Source organism: Etheostoma spectabile, chromosome 15 (genome assembly GCF_008692095.1).
Source record: "Etheostoma spectabile isolate EspeVRDwgs_2016 chromosome 15, UIUC_Espe_1.0, whole genome shotgun sequence".
Lineage (NCBI taxonomy): Eukaryota > Metazoa > Chordata > Actinopteri > Perciformes > Percidae > Etheostoma > Etheostoma spectabile.
Genome location: NC_045747.1, coordinates 23,583,241 through 23,600,251, shown reverse-complemented (window position 1 = coordinate 23,600,251; position 17,011 = coordinate 23,583,241). Strand labels below are relative to the sequence as shown.

At 43.4% G+C, this 17,011-nt stretch overlaps 1 protein-coding gene across 1 annotated transcript in view; it reads left to right on the top strand.

Moving 5' to 3' along the window:
• Positions 1-16,584, top strand: part of LOC116702495 (ral guanine nucleotide dissociation stimulator-like 1) — a 44,468-nt gene extending 27,884 nt beyond the window's left edge. The window contains 11 exon segments of the mRNA XM_032536719.1: positions 277-361; positions 2,577-2,648; positions 5,258-5,344; positions 7,110-7,142; positions 8,166-8,287; positions 9,684-9,754; positions 9,757-9,772; positions 11,339-11,468; positions 14,055-14,432; positions 15,438-15,552; positions 16,116-16,584. Of these exon segments, the coding sequence (XP_032392610.1) occupies positions 277-361; positions 2,577-2,648; positions 5,258-5,344; positions 7,110-7,142; positions 8,166-8,287; positions 9,684-9,754; positions 9,757-9,772; positions 11,339-11,468; positions 14,055-14,432; positions 15,438-15,552; positions 16,116-16,255 (1,249 nt within the window). The 3' untranslated portion in view covers positions 16,256-16,584.
• Positions 16,585-17,011: the final 427 nt, after the last annotated feature.

Sequence of the window (17,011 nt, the reverse complement as noted above, 5' to 3'; positions counted from 1 at the left end):
GGATTGATGTTAGCATGTAGGGTTGATGTTAGCATGTAGGGTTGATGTTAGCATTTTAGAATGCAGAAATGACAGAGAAAAAAGAAGATTTTTTTTTAAATTTTGTGTCATGCATGAATTCTGCCTATTTTTTCTCGCTTGCTTTTATTTTGAAGCACCTGAGTGGACGCCTGTTGTCTGAAAATGTGCAACATAAATATACTTGACTTGACTAAACTGTTGTATTTCTACTAAATACTGTGTCTGTTGTTGTTGTTGTTGTTGTTGTTGTTGTAGGCAGAGTATGGCCACGTTTGATAACCTCTGGGAAACTTTCCCCGATGAGAACTGTGTTCTGACCAACAGAGAGCTCCTGCTGGAGGTAAGAAGGCTCGGGTTACTCCAGTGTTTACAGGGTAAACCCCGGCGTAGGTCATCGCAACCTACAGTCTCTAATAGAGCCCGACGGATATTAGGAATCTTCCTAACTATTGGAATCTGCATTTATGATGGCCGATAAATGGACATTTAACCCTCCTGTTGTCCTGGGGTCAAACTTCCCCCGATTTTAAAAGTTTCTACCTCAGAAATGTTGGATTCTTTCATCCAAATTGTCCAAATATTACATGGATGGTTCCATATAACGCTGAAGGAGCAGTTCACTACTTTATTGAATTTTGGGTGTTTTATTTCCCCTCTAAACACTTTGACAAAAGACAAAAGAATTATATGTACATTTATATATTTCATATAAATTAGGTTTTTTTGACTATGAATTTGAAAAAATAAAAGGGTGTTAAACTAGTGGTGATATATTGGTGTTAGTGATGTGTACATATACTGATGGTATGTTACAAAAAATGAAGAAAATGTTGAAAAAAAGCGTCAAAAAGTGATAAAAAAATTGGTAATTTTTCAGTTTTGACCTGGGAGGACAACACAAGGCTTAAATAATAAAATAAAACGGACATAACACCCTTCAGCCATGTTATAAGTGATGGTGTTGCATAGTCTGTCCACCAGAGGACGCTCTACAACGTCCCCGTTAGTGATGGTGTTGCATGGTCTGTCCACCAGAGGACGTCTACAACGTCCCTGTTAGTGATGGCGTTGCATAGTCTGTCCACCAGAGGACGCTCTACAACGTCCCTGTTAGTGATGGCGTTGCATAGTCTGTCCACCAGAGGACGCTCTACAACGTCCTGTAGTGATGGCGTTGCATAGTCTGTTCACCAGAGGACGCTCTACAACGTCCCTGTAGTGATGGTGTTGCATAGTCTGTCACCAGAGGACGCTCTACAACGTCCTGTTAGTGATGGGTTGATAGTCTGTCCACCAGAGGACGCTCTACAACGTCCCTTTTGCAACAAGTTTGGTCAAAGGGAGCGTTTGAGTTGTCCAGGATCTAAGTTGTGATTGTTCACATTTAATTTACAGAACTTTAATAATTTGATGCAAAGTTGGTTGCAATCAATTAAACTTAATTTATCAGACTTATTTTAGTGAGTGACAATAAAATAATAGCTAATTTAGGGAGATACTGTCATGTATGTTAGAATTCTGTTTTTTGTTTTTGAAATATTCAGTTTTTTTGAAATAAACAATATATCGGTATGGGTCAGGCTCTATTATGAAACAAGTTCTTCAACACAAGAATATGACTTATTATACATTAACTTGTGTATCCTGTTTAATTATTATCTCGTGTGGGAGGGAGGCCCCTCGGTAGCATTCGCTCATAAGTCTTTGCTTTAAATCTACCTGTCAGAAACAGCGATAAGGCTTCGAGCAAACGTACGAGTGACTGTGTTCACAGAGATGAAGCCTCCTTAATAAAAGGCAGCGCCTGGATACACTGAATAGTGAAAAGGAGAATACGTTAACAATGGCTAAACATATCAAAATATCTCTTTAGATGTTGGAAGAGGAAGTGAATAGAGCAAGTTGCTTGGCTGCTGTGTGTAGGACACTGGTCTGTCTCTGATCCATTGACTTCACTGTAACTGGACACAAGTGGCCTCTGACGCAGTTGCCTTCAGGAGGCTTCATGAAAGACAAGAGGGAACACAATGTGCCGTGCCCTAGTTTCCCATTAACACTCTGCTAAAAACAGTCCTGGGAACATTAAACTAACCTAAACCCATCCACGTGCTTCGGAGGATAATCATTTCCAAATATGTTTTCAATATGTGAAACATTCATTGTACTTTGTACAGTTTACTGTCCAATTAACACCAATGTGTGTTACTGGGCACAGCAATTCTCCATATTAAAAAACAAAAGACCCAATCTGTAAATCCAGTGTTGCATCATCTGCTGAAAATTGTCCCCATACTGGGTTTATTAGGGAAATGTTGATATATCGGTCAGGCTCTATTTCAAAAGCCCGTTTACAGTTTTCTCTCGTACTTCATTTGAAAAGCCGTTGCATGTTACGCCTGCGTGCATGCATTTAATTGCATTTTGACACGCCTAAAGACAAACACATGCATCCAGCAGATATGCATCCTGCTGCATTTGTGTTCATTTGATTGTATTTAAATCCCTTCTAACATGACCTCCAACTGAATGTAGCTCTGTGTGACCTTCTTCGACAGGACGGCGGCCCGGCGACCGCGGATAACGTTTCTCCAAAGATATCCAAGCGATGTCCGTTCCCCAGACAGACGGTAAGCCGTCCTGCAGGGCGAGACACGCGTCCAACATTTTTTTGAAGACATTAGACTAGAAGCCCATTGCCACGTAGCACCTAGCAACCTTCCTTTTCAGCCACATTAAGGCCGCATAAATGTGCATTTTCATAGCAGGAATGTAGCAAAATGTGATAATTACTTTGTGTTTTTGTGTGATTCTTCACGCGGGTTTACATTCAGCTTTTCAAAAAGAAACATGCAAAACCCTTTTTGGTGTGATACAACTCTAAAAGCCACAGAGAGCTGGGGTTAGTGCGGGTGGAGCATGTCTGACATGGCATGTATTTCCAAACCTATCTTTAGCCTCGCTCGGCAAGTTTCAAATGGCCCCAGATCAGCGGGATTATGGGACGGTAATAATAGACCGGACAGGTCTCTTATGAGTCATATGCACATTCTCCCGGGCCGTAACATGAACCCACAGCACTGCCACAGGAACTGGGACTCGTCTCACGGGGAGGTTGTGCAATATCGACCCATTTATTGAAAGAGAGAAAGCATTAATAACCAGATACAGTGACACAGAGCATTAATAACCAGAGACAGGGACACAGAGCATTGATAACCAGATACATGGACACAGAGCATTAATAACCAGATACAGGGACACAGAGCATTGATAACCAGATACAGGGACACAGAGCATTAATAACCAGATACAGGGACACAGAGCATTAATAACCAGATACAGGGACACAGAGCATTATAACCAGGTACAGGGACACAGAGCATTAATAACAGATACAGGGACACAGAGCATTGATAACCAGATACAGGACACAGAGCATTGATAACCAGATACAGGGACACAGAGCATTATAACCAGATACAGGGCCACAGAGCATTAATAACCAGATACAGGGACACAGAGCATTAATAACCAGATCAGGGACACAGAGCATTGATAACCAGATACATAGACACAGAGCATTGATAACCAGATACAGGGACACAGAGCATTAATAACCAGATACAGGGCCACAGAGCATTAATAACCAGATACAGGGACACAGAGCATTAATAACCAGATACAGGGACACAGAGCATTAATAACCAGATACAGGGACACAGAGCATTAATAACCAGATACAGGGACACAGAGCATTAATAACCAGATACAGGGACACAGAGCATTAATAACCAGATACAGGGACACAGAGCATTAATAACCAGATACAGGGACACAGAGCATTAATAACCAGATACAGGGACACAGAGCATTAATAACCAGATACAGTGACACAGAGCATTAATAACCAGATACAGTGACACAGAGCATTAATAACCTGATACAGGGACACAGAGCATTAATAACCAGATACAGGGACACAGAGCATTAATAACCAGATACAGGGACACAGAGCATTAATAACCAGATACAGGGACACAGAGCATTAATAACCAGATACAGGGACACAGAGCATTAATAACCAGATACAGGGACACAGAGCATTAATAACCAGATACAGGGACACAGAGCATTAATAACCAGATACAGTGACACAGAGCATTAATAACCAGATACAGGGACACAGAGCATTAATAACCAGATACAGGGACACAGAGCATTAATAACCAGATACAGGGACACAGAGCATTATAACCAGATACAGGGACACAGAGCATTATAACCAGATACAGGACACAGAGCATTGATAACCAGATACAGGGACACAGAGCATTAATAACCAGATACAGGGACACAGAGCATTAATAACAATACAGTGAACAGCATGAAACAGACAGGGACACGAGCATTGATAACCAGATACAGGGACAACAGAGCATTAATACCAGATACAGTGACACAGAGCATAATAACCAGATACAAGACACAGAGCATAAAAACCAGATACAGGGACACAGAGCATTAATAACCAGAAACAGGGACACAGAGCATTAATAACCAGATACAGGGACACAGAGCATTAATAATCAGATACAGGGACACAGAGCATTGATAACCATGATACATAGACACAGAGCATTAATAACCAAATACAGGGACACAGAGCATTAAATAACACAAGAGCATTGCACCAGACGGGACACAGAGGCATTTAATAAACAGATACGGGACACAGAGCATAATACCAGATACAGGGACACAGAGCATTAATAACCAGATACAGGACACAGAGCATTAATAACCAGATACATGACACAGAGCATTAATAAACCAGATACAGGGACACAGGAAGCTGCTGCTGGGTAAGAGACAGTTACATAACATTGCGATGTTATCCATTAAGCATGTATTCATAATGTGATGTTATTCCATATTGCGATGTTATTCCATAATGTGATGCTATTCCATAATGTGATGCTGTTCCATAATGTGATGCTATTCCATAATGTGATGCTGTTCCATAATGTGATGCTGTTCCATAATGTGATGCTGTTCCATAATAAGATACTATTCCATAATAAGATACTATTCCATAATGCAATGCTATTCTATAATGCGATGCTATTCTATAATGCGATGCTATTACATTATGTAATGCTATAACATAATGCGATGCTATTCCATAGTGTGTACCGCCCCCCCCCACTTTCACCCCTGTTTTTACCTGTCTCTGCAGAGTACCTCCAGTGGCGTGGTTCCTTACCTGGGCACCTATCTGACCGTGCTCACCATGCTGGACACCGCGCTGCCAGACACTGTGGAGGTAAAAAAGTGAAAAAAATGTGGAAAAAGTGACAAACGTGGAAAAAAGGCGAGATCATTTTTGTTGTTGAAAAAGGCTGAAAAAATAAAAAACGTTGGAAAAAGTGACTAAAATGTGAAAAAGTGACAAAACGTTGGAAAGGGCTGAGATACATTTTTTTGGGAAAGTGACAATTGTTGAAAAAGGCAACAAAAAATGTTGGAATAAAGTGACAAAACATTCAAAAAAAGTGACCAAAAGCGTTAGAAAAAGCGGATCTTTCTTTGGGGGAAAATGCAGAAAAAAATAATAAAACGTCAGAAAAACTGACTAAATGTAGAAAAGTGACAAGGTTGGAAAAAGGCAGAACATTTGGGGAAAAAAGAGACAAACAGTGAAAAAGTGATAAAAATTTGAAAAAAGTGACCTAAAACTGTAGAAAAAGTGATAAAATGTGAAAAATGACTGAAAGTAGAAAAAGTAGGAAAAACGTGAAAAAAGGTGAATAAGTGAATAAATGAAAAAGTGCGAAAAACAGTTGGAAAAAAAAAAAAAAAAATGACACAAACGTTAGGAAAAAAGTGCAGATTAATTTGTTGTTGAAAAAGCAATGAAAAAATCAAAAACGTTGGAAAAAGTGACTAAATGTAAAAAGCGAGCTTTTTGGGAAAAATGCAGAACAAAATAAAAAACGTTGGAAAAAAACTGACTAAAATGTAAGAAAAAGTGACAAAACAGTCAAAATGGACCAAAAGCGAGAAAGTGACTTGATTTTGGAAAGAAGGCAAGAGAAAAACTTGGGAAAAGTGCAAACGTTGAAAAATATAAAAACGTTGAAAAAAGTGACTAAAATGTAGAAAAAGTGACAAAACGTTGGAAAAGGCGAGAGACATTTTTTTGGGGGAAAAGTGACAAGTTTGTTGGAAAAAGCGCGAAAAAAAGATGTTGGAATAAGTGACAAAAACAGTCAAAAAAGTGACCAAAAGCGTTAGAAAAAGCGAGATCATTTCTTTGGGGGAAAATGCAGAAAAAAATAAAAAACGTCAGAAAAACTGACTAAAATTAAGAAAAAGTGACAAAGTGTTGGAAAAGGCTAGATACATTTTTTGGGGGAAAAAGAGACAAACATGTTGAAAAAAGTGACAAAAACTTTGAAAAAAGTGACTAAAATGTAGAAAAAGTGACTAAAATGTAGAAAAAGTGACTAAAATGTAGAAAAAGTGACTAAAATGTAGAAAAACAGAAAAAAGACTAAATAGAAATGAAAAGGTTGAATAAGTGAATAAATGCGTTTGGAAAAAAGTGGAAAAAAAGGTTGGAAAAAAAAGTGAAAAAAATGTAGAAAAAGTGACTAAAATGTAGAAAAAGTGACTAAAATGTAGAAAAAGTGAAAAAAATGTAGAAAAAGTGACAAAACGTTGGAAAAAAGGCGAGATAATTTTTGTTGTTGAAAAAGGCTGAAAAAATAAAAAACGTTGGAAAAAGTGACTAAAATGTGGAAAAGTCGAGAGAAAATTTCTCGGGGGGAAAAAGTGACAAAAACGTTGGAACAAGTGACCAAAGCGTTAAAAAAAAACGAGAAAAAAAACATTGGAAGAAGTGACAAACTGAAATGAAAATCCGCGAGGGGCCAGCTTTGGCCCGCGGGCCTCGAGTTGGACACCTGTGTGTTTCAGAACACGTATTTACTTCGTGTGAATGCTGAACCGGGAACGTTAAAGTAATAAAGTGTCCCGTTGTGATCCTATTAATCATTAGGATATGCTAACGATCTCTCTTCTGACAGGGGGGGCTCATCAACTTCGAGAAGAGGAGGAGGGTGAGTTCCTCTTCATCTCTTCATCTTTGTTTTTATGCTGTGGAAAGAAAACTACAAAGGTGTTTTTGGCCTAATTCTGTCCGATCTAATTGGGATTTTTCTGCCAGATATCGGGATTTGATTAGTGATTATTCCCCGTGTTGAAAACAGATGAAACATTTTAACATGCGACATCATTATAAACCGCTCTATATTCATATAAAAGGACGAGAACAGGGATGTGATTTCAGCAATAAGTGTTTTTATTTAACCCTCATGTTGTCCTCGGGTCAAAAGTGACTGAAACGTTGGAAAAAGTGACCAAAAAGTTGGAAAAAGTGACCAAAAAGTTGGAAAAAGTGACCAAAAAGTTGGAAAAAGTTGGAAAAGTGACCAAAAAGTTGGAAAAAGTGACCAAAAAGTTGGAAAAGTGACCAAAAAGTTGGAAAAAGTTGGAAAAGTGACCAAAAAGTTGGAAAAGTGACCAAAAAGTTGGAAAAAGTGACCAAAAAGTTGGAAAATGTGACCAAAAAGTTGGAAAAGTGACCAAAAAGTTGGAAAAAGTGACCAAAAAGTTGGAAAATGTGACCAAAAAGTTGGAAAAAGTTTTTTTTTTATGGTTTTTAACGGCTCTTTAATATTTAATTTCATATTCTGCGAAGTAGCTTTTAATTCAGTATTTTATTTTGGCGGGTTTTAACGGCTCTTTAATGTTTAATTTCTTATAATGCAATGTAACTTTTTATTTTTTTTTATTTTATTTTGATGGTTTTTAACTGCTCTTTAATGCTTAATTTCTTATACTGCAATGTAACTTTTATTTTAGTATTTTATTTTGACGTTTTTTAAACGGCCCTTTAATATTTAATTTCATATTCTGCGAAGTAGCTTTTAATTCAGTATTTTATTTTGGCGGGTTTTAACGGCTCTTTAATGATTAATGTCTTGAACTGCAGTGTAACTTTTACTATTTTACTATTTTTACGTGAAGCACTTTGAAATGTGCCGTACGAATAACGCTGCGTTGCGTTGCCGTGCCAACAGGAGTTTGAGGTCCTGTCCCAGATCCGGGCGCTGCAGGCGTCCTGCTCCCAGTACACGCTGCCCCAGCACCCCCGCATCGCTGCCTGGCTCCAGGGTCACCGGCAGCTCTCGGACCAGGAGAGGTGAGCTCCACCAGCCGTCGTTAACGATTATCTTACATTTCCCCCTCTCATTCCCCCTGCTCTGGCGTCTCCCCTCTCATTCCTCCCCTGCTCTGGCGTCTCCCCCTCTCATTCCCTCTGCTCTGCGTCTCCCCCTCTCATTCCCCCTGCTCTGGCGTCTCCCCCTCTCCATTCCCCCCCGCTCTGGCGTCTCCCCCTCTCATTCCCCTGTTCTCATTCCCCTGCTCTGGCGTTTCCCCCTCTCATTCCACTGCTCTCATTCTCCGCGCTGGTGTTTCCCCTCTCATTCCTCCTGCTCTGGCGTTTCCCCTCTCATCCCTGTCTCATTCTCCCTGCTCTGGTGTTTCCCCACTCTTCCCCTGCTCTGGGTTTCCCCCTCTCATTCCCCTGTCTCATTCCCCCTGCTCTGGCTTTTCCCCCCTCTCATTCCCCCTGCTCTCATTCTCCCTGCTCTGGTGTTTCCCCCTCTCATTCCTCCTGCTCTGGCGTTTCCCCCTCTCTTCCCCCTGTTCTCATTCCCCCTGCTCTGGCGTTCCCCTCTCATTCCCCTGCTCTCATTCTCCCAGGCTCTGGTGTTTCCCCTCTCATTCCTCCTGCTCTGGCGTTTCCCCCTCATTCCCCCTGCTCTCATTCTCCTGCTCTGGTGTTTTCCCCCACTCATTCCCCCTGCTCTGGCGTTTCCCCTCTCATTCCCCTGCTCTAGGTCGTTTCCCCCCTCTCATTCCCCCTGCTTCTGGCGTTTCCCCTCTCATCTTCCTCCCTGCTCTCATTCTCCCTGCTCTGGTGTTTCCCACCTCTCATCCCTGCTCTGGGTTTCCCCCTCTATTCCCCCTGTATCCCCTGGCTGGTTTTCCCCCTCTCATTCCCCCTGCTTCTCATTCTCCTCGCTCTGGTGTTTCCGCTATTCCCCTGCTCTGCGTTCCCCTCCTCATTCCCCCTGTCTCCATTCCCCTGCTCTGGGTTTCCCCCTCTCATTCCCCTGCTCTCATTCCCCCTCGGTGTTTCCCCCACTCATTCCCCCTGCTCTGGCGTTTCCCCTCTCATTCCCCTGTCTCATTTCCCTGCTCTGGCGTTTCCCCTCTCATTCCCCCTGCTCTCATTCTCCCTGCTCTGGTGTTTCCCCTCTCATTCTCCTGCTCTGGGTTTCCCCCTCTCATTCCCCCTGTTCTCATTTCCCTGCTCTGGGTTTCCGCCTCTCATTCCCCCTGCTCTGCTGGTGTTTCCCCCTCTCATTCCCCTGTTTCTCATTCCTCCTGCTCTGGCGTTCCCCCACTCATTCCCCCTGCTCTGGCATTTCCCCATCTCTGGTGTTTCCCTTTCTCATTCCCCCTGCTCTGGAGAAGAAAAACTAATCTTTGGAAGAGGACTGAAGTTTTCTCCGATGTTTTCCTCTCAGCTACGACCTGTCGAGACAGCTGGAGCCTCCGGTGGACTCGTGTTCGCCGACGGCCTGGAGCCACCGCAGACTCACAAGAAGCTCTCCTCGTGAGTACACACACAGCACGCACGCACGCACAGCACCCACACACACACACATCACACCTCACACCACACACAACACACACACACAAACTCACACATAGACACACACACTCACACATAACCACACACAAACACACACACAAACACACCACACAATCACAAATAGACACACACACACACTCACACACACACACACACACACACACGCACTCACACTCACACACACACACACACACCACAAACTCACACATAGACACACACCACTCACACATAACCACCACAAACACACAAACACACACACACAATCACAATAGACACACACAACACTCACACACACACACACACCTCACACACACACAACACACACACAAACACACACACACCACACACTCACTCTCACACCACACACACACACACACACACACACACCACACACACCACACACACGATCACAAATAGACACACACACCACACACACACACACACACACACACACACACACACTCACACATAGACACACACACTCACACATAACCACACAAAACACACACGACAAACACACACACACACACACGATCACAAATAGACCACACACCACACACACCACACACAGCACACAGAACCTGCATGTTTTTAGAACAGTATTTGCTTGGCTGTGACTTACTAAGGAATCAGTTGTTTGGAGTATAAATTATTATGTGCGGTGTTAAAGGGTAATTTCAGTTTTTTCTTTTAACCTGGACCCTTATTTCCCCACGCATGCATTGGTGTCTAAATAACAGATTTAAACACTTTAAAAAAATAAATAGAAATTGGTCCAATATTGAGCGAGAACGCTGGAACTGGTAGCTGCGACCCGGACTGCAAATTACATGTGATTTCATGTTAAACAAAAGGGATCCTTACAACCCCCAATCCACCCCAAAATCTCCTTTGCACATCTCACCAGACTCCATGTAAATAATCACTACTTTTAGCGTGTATAGAGCAGCATATCTCCACCAGACTCCATGTAAATAATCACTACTTTTACGTGTATAGAGCAGCATATCTCCACCAGCTCCATGTAAATAATCACTACTTTTAACGTGTATAGAGCAGCATATCTCCACCAGACTCCATGTAAATAATCACTACTTTTAGTGTGTATAGAGCAGCATATCTCCACCAGACTCCATGTAAATAATCACTACTTTTAACGTGTATAGAGCAGCTTGTCTCAATATGTAAATAGGTGAATTAAGAGTTTATTTCAACCAGACCAGAGTGGTGATTGTTGGAACAGTGGAAAGATGAACCAAGACGGCTTTCCATACTTATTATTATTATTATTATTATTTTGTTTCTGTGGACTTTGAATGAAGTGTGTTTTACGATGATAAAATTACTGTTTATTTAAATGGAGTCTGGTGGGTTTGGCGAATTTCGGCGCTGCTTCAAGTTACACAAAAAATAGGTTACAGTTAAATAATATACTATGATGTAATCAATCTCTCAATATAAAACAGCACTATTATAATCAATGAAATGAGTTTTAGATACAAGTTATAGCTGCATGTCTGTCTTCAGGCTCCTGACAGTGAACGATGGATCGAAAAATGTCCCCGCGGACCAGATCAGCGTTTCGTCTTCTGGGTCCAGTGGATCTGAGATAGAGGATCCCTCCTCCCCGAACTCGGCCAGTCACATCCGACTGCAGGTACACTGTGGCTGTGTGTGTGTCCGTGTGCGTGCGTGCCTCATTGTTGTCTTTCCATACATGCCCAGACTTCATCTAAAGGGCCGCTGTGTTCAGCACAACATCCACTATTTACACTCAAACACGCTGACACATCACCAGTGAGAAGGGAAACACAACGAATGGCTTTTGAAATCTGGGAAACATCATTTTGCATAATCTCCCTTCACAAAAGAGCCTCATCAAAGCTTTAGTGCCTTTTTGATATTAAAGAACGTCTGTTACATTCAAGCCTTTGCTAAATGAGTTGCTGCAAAGCTAATTGTGTGTGTGTGTGTGTGTGTGTGTGTGTGTGTGTGTGTGTGTGTGTAGCATCAAAGTTAGCGTGAGCAGTCAACAAGTGGAATTGAAAACGCGTAATTTAAATAGCTTAACCCTCATGTTGTCCTCACGTTGTCCTCATGTTGTCCTCATGTTGCCCTCATGTTGTCTTCATGTTGTCCTCATGTTGTCCTCACGTTGTCCTCATGTTGTCCTCATGTTGCCCTCATGTTGTCCTCATGTTGTCCTCATGTTGTCCTCATGTTATCCTCATGTTGCCCTCATGTTGCCCTCATGTTGCCCTCATGTTGTCTTCATGTTGTCCTCATGTTGCCCTCATGTTGTCCTCATGTTGTCCTCATGTTGTCCTCATGTTGTCCTCACGTTGTCCTCATGTTGTCCTCATGTTGTCTTCATGTTGCCCTCATGTTGTCGTCATGTTGTCCCCATGTTGTCCTCATGTTGTCCTCATGTCGCCTTCATGTTGTCCTCATGTTGCCCTCATGTTATCCTCATGTTGTCCCCATGTTGCCCTCATGTTGTCCTCATGTTGTCCTCATGTTGTCCTCATGTTGTCCTCATGTCGCCTTCATGTTGTCCTCATGTTGCCCTCATGTTATCCTCATGTTGTCCCCATGTTGCCCTCATGTTGTCCCCATGTTGCCCTCATGTTGTCCTCATGTTGTCCTCATGTTGTCCTCACGTTGTCCTCATGTTGTCCTCATGTTGTCTTCATGTTGCCCTCATGTTGTCGTCATGTTGTCCCCATGTTGTCCTCATGTTGTCCTCATGTCGCCCTCATGTTGTCCTCATGTTGTCCCCATGTTGTCCTCATGTTGTCCTCATGTTGCCCTCATGTCGCCTTCATGTTGTCCTCATGTTGCCCTCATGTCGCCTTCATGTTGTCCTCATGTTGCCCTCATGTCGCCCTCATGTTGTCCTCATGTTGCCCTCATGTTGTCCTCATGTTGTCCCATGTTGTCCTCATGTTGCCCTCATGTCGCCTTCATGTTGTCCCCATGTTGCCCTCATGTTGTCCTCATGTTGTCCCCACGTTGTCCTCACGTTGTCCCCATGTTGTCCTCATGTTGCCCTCATGTTGACCGCATGTTGTCCCTTATGTTGTCCTCATGTTGCCCTCATGTCGCCTTCATGTTGTCCTCATGTTGCCCTCATGTTGTCCTCATGTTGTCCCCACGTTGTCCTCACGTTGTCCCCATGTTGTCCTCATGTTGCCCTCATGTTGACCGCATGTTGTCCCTTATGTTGTCCTCATGTTGACCTCATGTTGTCCTCATGTTGTCACCATGTTGTCCTCATGTTGTCCCCATGTTGTCCCCATGTCGTCCTATATCAATGTTCTTTTTAATTCCCCAAAATAACATGATTGATTCCAACGCTCTTTGCCAAGTACAAATCTCTACTTTCATTAATTTTGGGTCTTATTCAATTTTATATCATTGTAAAACAAATGGAAGTGTTTTTGAAATAGTATTGAGTAAAAGTTGACATATTCCAGTCTGTTAGGCACAAAACGTAAGAAAAAGTTAAAAACATTGATTAAAAGTGTAAACAAAAGTGTTGATTTTCAATTTTTACGGGAAGACGACACGAGGGTTAAAGGTGCTGACACACGAAACGAGGCCTACACGATGGTGAAAAATATGAACACACACACACACACACGCAGACACACACACACACACACACACACACACACACACACACACTTAGTGAGGTTGAAACTGGACAATATTGTCTGTTTTGTGTAAAAACACCGGCCTGAAATGTGTGCAATACTCAACTGCTACCATTAATATTATTATTACTATTATTGTTCACCATTGCAATTCCTTAATTATGTTAATTATGTAAATACTGTATCATAACATCCCTTTAACTATGTAAATACCGTACAAATCGGCACTCCTTATATTTCTTGATTTATATTTCTACTCTGATATTTCTACAATTTGTGCAACTGTAACACAGAGTTCTCCTTCGGGGATCAGTAAAGTATTTCTGATTCTGATTCTAAATGATAGAAATAAATCTAACTTTTTGTGACATATAATACGAATGTCTAATGTGTCATTTGATGCCTTTTGGACATTTTTCCATCTTTTCTTGGCTTCCTTATGCACATTAATACACATTTTACAAACCAAACTTCCGAGCCCCAATGTAGATAATGTGATGCGTTTTTCGAATCGAAAATCGATATTGAATCGTGACATTTTCTAAATCGCGCACCCCTAACATTTCATCCCTTGTTTTTGTCTCCAGTCCTTTCACAGCTCCTGCAACAACGTGTCGGAGACGTTGTCTTCTTCCTCCTTGTCCTCGTCTTCCTGCTCCTCGGCCACTTTCCCTCCAGACTCTCCCCCTCCGACCAGTTCTTCCTCCGACCGCCGGGCAGATCTCTGCTCCCCGTCGGGGTCAGGCGCCGAGCCGGGCGCCCCGTCGAGCGCTCCCTCGGGCCCCCCGTCGGGCCCCCCGTCGGGCGCCGGCGCTCGGCCAAAGCCCCCCCCGGCTTCCCACCACAAGCGCTCGGTGTCCATGACGTCGCTGCCCGTGTATAACCGGCAGGTGGGCGACTCCTGCATCGTCAGGGTGAGCGTGGACCTCGGCCACAGCAACGGAAACATGTACAAAAGCATCCTGGTGAGTTCCTCCTAACGCTAACGCTAACGCTAACGGTACCACTACAGGGAATGGAAGAAGATATTGGAGAATATTTGTAATATTCTGTCAGTGAAATGTTTAAAACCCAAGTAGACCCCAACCCAGTTTGTTTGTGTGTTTGTGTGTGTGTGTGTCTGTGTGTATACATGTATGTGGTGTGTGTGTGTGGTGTGTGTGTGTGTGTGGTATATATATGTATGTGTATACATATTATATGTATATGTATATATAAAGTGGGGAGAACAAGTATTTGATTTTGATTTGATTTATTTTTGCTACTTCCAAAGCATGTAGAGGTCTGTCATTTTTATCACAGGTACACTTTAACTGTGAGAGACGGAATCTAAAACAAAAACCCAGAAAATCACATTGTATGATTTTTAATGAATTAATTTGGATTTTTCCTATGAATCGATTTTGAATCGGTAGAAAGTAGAATCACGATTCGGATACGAATCAAGTTTTTTGCACACCCCTAATATATATATATGGAAACAAAGTGAAACTTTCCTGCAGTAACGGCCCGTTGTTGTACCGGCCCGGTTGTAACGGCCCGGTTGTAACAGCCCGGTTGTTGTACCGGCCCGGTTGTATTGGCCCGGTTGTACCGGCCCGGTTATCCCAGCCCGGTTGTAATGGCCCGGTTGTAACGGCCCGGTTGTTGTACCGGCCCGGTTGTATTGGCCCGGTTATCCCGGCCCGGTTGTAACGGCCCGGTTGTCCCGGCCCGGTTGTACCCGCCCGGTTGTAACGGCCCGGTTGTAACGGCCCGGTTGTAACAGCCCGGTTGTTGTACCGGCCCGGTTGTATTGGCCCGGTTGTACCGGCCCGGTTATCCCGGCCCGGTTGTATTGGCCCGGTTGTACCGGCCCGTTCCAGCGGTGTACGCCAGGTGAACGGCCCGGTTGTAACGGCCGTTACGCCGGTATCCCCGTTGTACGCCGGTGTACCCGCGGTTGTAACGGTTTTCTTCTTCTTTCCCAGCTGACCAGCCAGGACAAGACTGCGCAGGTGATCCAGCGGGCGCTGGAGAAGCATCACCTGGACCACGTGGACCGGAGAGACTTCAGCCTGACGCAGGTCATCTCCCCCGAGAGAGGTCAGGACCCCGTAGGGACAGGACTCTTCTTCTTCTTCCTCCTCTTCTCCTTCCTCCTCTTCTTTCTCTTCTTCTATATACTGTAGTGGTGCCTGTTAATGTGAATTCAATGTTGAATTTGTTGAATAAAAGATCGTTAGAAATGATTTCCTTTTATTTTGTTTGTTATTTCCACTCTTCATTTGAACCCCAACCGGTCGTCAGACACCGCTTACCAAGAGCCTGGGCCTGGGCCTGGGTCTGGGTCTGGGTCTGGGCCTGGGCCTGGGCCTGGGCCTGGGTCTGGGTCTGGGTCTGGGTCTGGGCCTGGGTCTGGGTCTGTCCCAGGTTTCTTCCTAAAAGGAAAGTTTTTCCTCTCCACTGTTGCCCTGTTGCTTGCTCTGGAGGAAACTACTAGACCTGTTGGGTCCTTGTAAATTCTGGAGTGCGGTCTAGACCTGCTCTATCTGTAAAGGGTCTCCAGATAACTCTTGTTATGAACTGATACTATAAATAAAATTGAATTGAATTGAAAAGTGCAGCCCTAACCTGACGATCAGTCTTGTGTTTTCTGTGTTTTCCAGAGTTGCTCATACCGGACAAAGCCAACGTCTTCTACGCCATGTCCACCACGGCCAACTTTGACTTTGTTTTACGGCCGTTACCGGCGGGCCAGAAGAAACCGCTGAGGGCCACGTCGAGCCTCGGCCGGTTCTCAAAGTAGAACCCGGGTCCCAGCTCGGCTGTAGGAGTTTTTAAAGCCGTTGTTTCATGAGGGAAGTGTGTTCTCCAGGATGTTTCTATGACAACTGACAAGATGATGCAAAAGCACTTTATGAAGGAGAAACTGATGGAGCTTAAAGCGACAGCGCGTGGTTTCTGGCGCCGCCATGAGGAAGTCTAAGTAATGACAAGAAGACTGTCCCACACACACACACACACACACACACACACACACACACACACACACACACACACACACACACACATACAGACACGCACACACACATGTACACACACACACAGACACACACACACACACCCACACACACACATACATACATACACACACACATACATACACACACGCACATACACACACACACACATACACACACACATACACACATACACACACACACATACACACAAACATACACAGACACGCACACAACATGTACACACACACACAGACACGCAGACACACACACACACACATACATACACACACACACACACATGCACACACACTTACATACACATGCAAACACACACACCACACACACACATGCCAACAGACACACACACACACATACACAGACACACACACACACACATACACAGACACGCACACAACCACACCACACCACACACACACACACACACACACACACACACACACATACACTTACAGACACACAGGCATAGACACAAACACACACATACACACACACACACACACACACACTCCAAGACCATT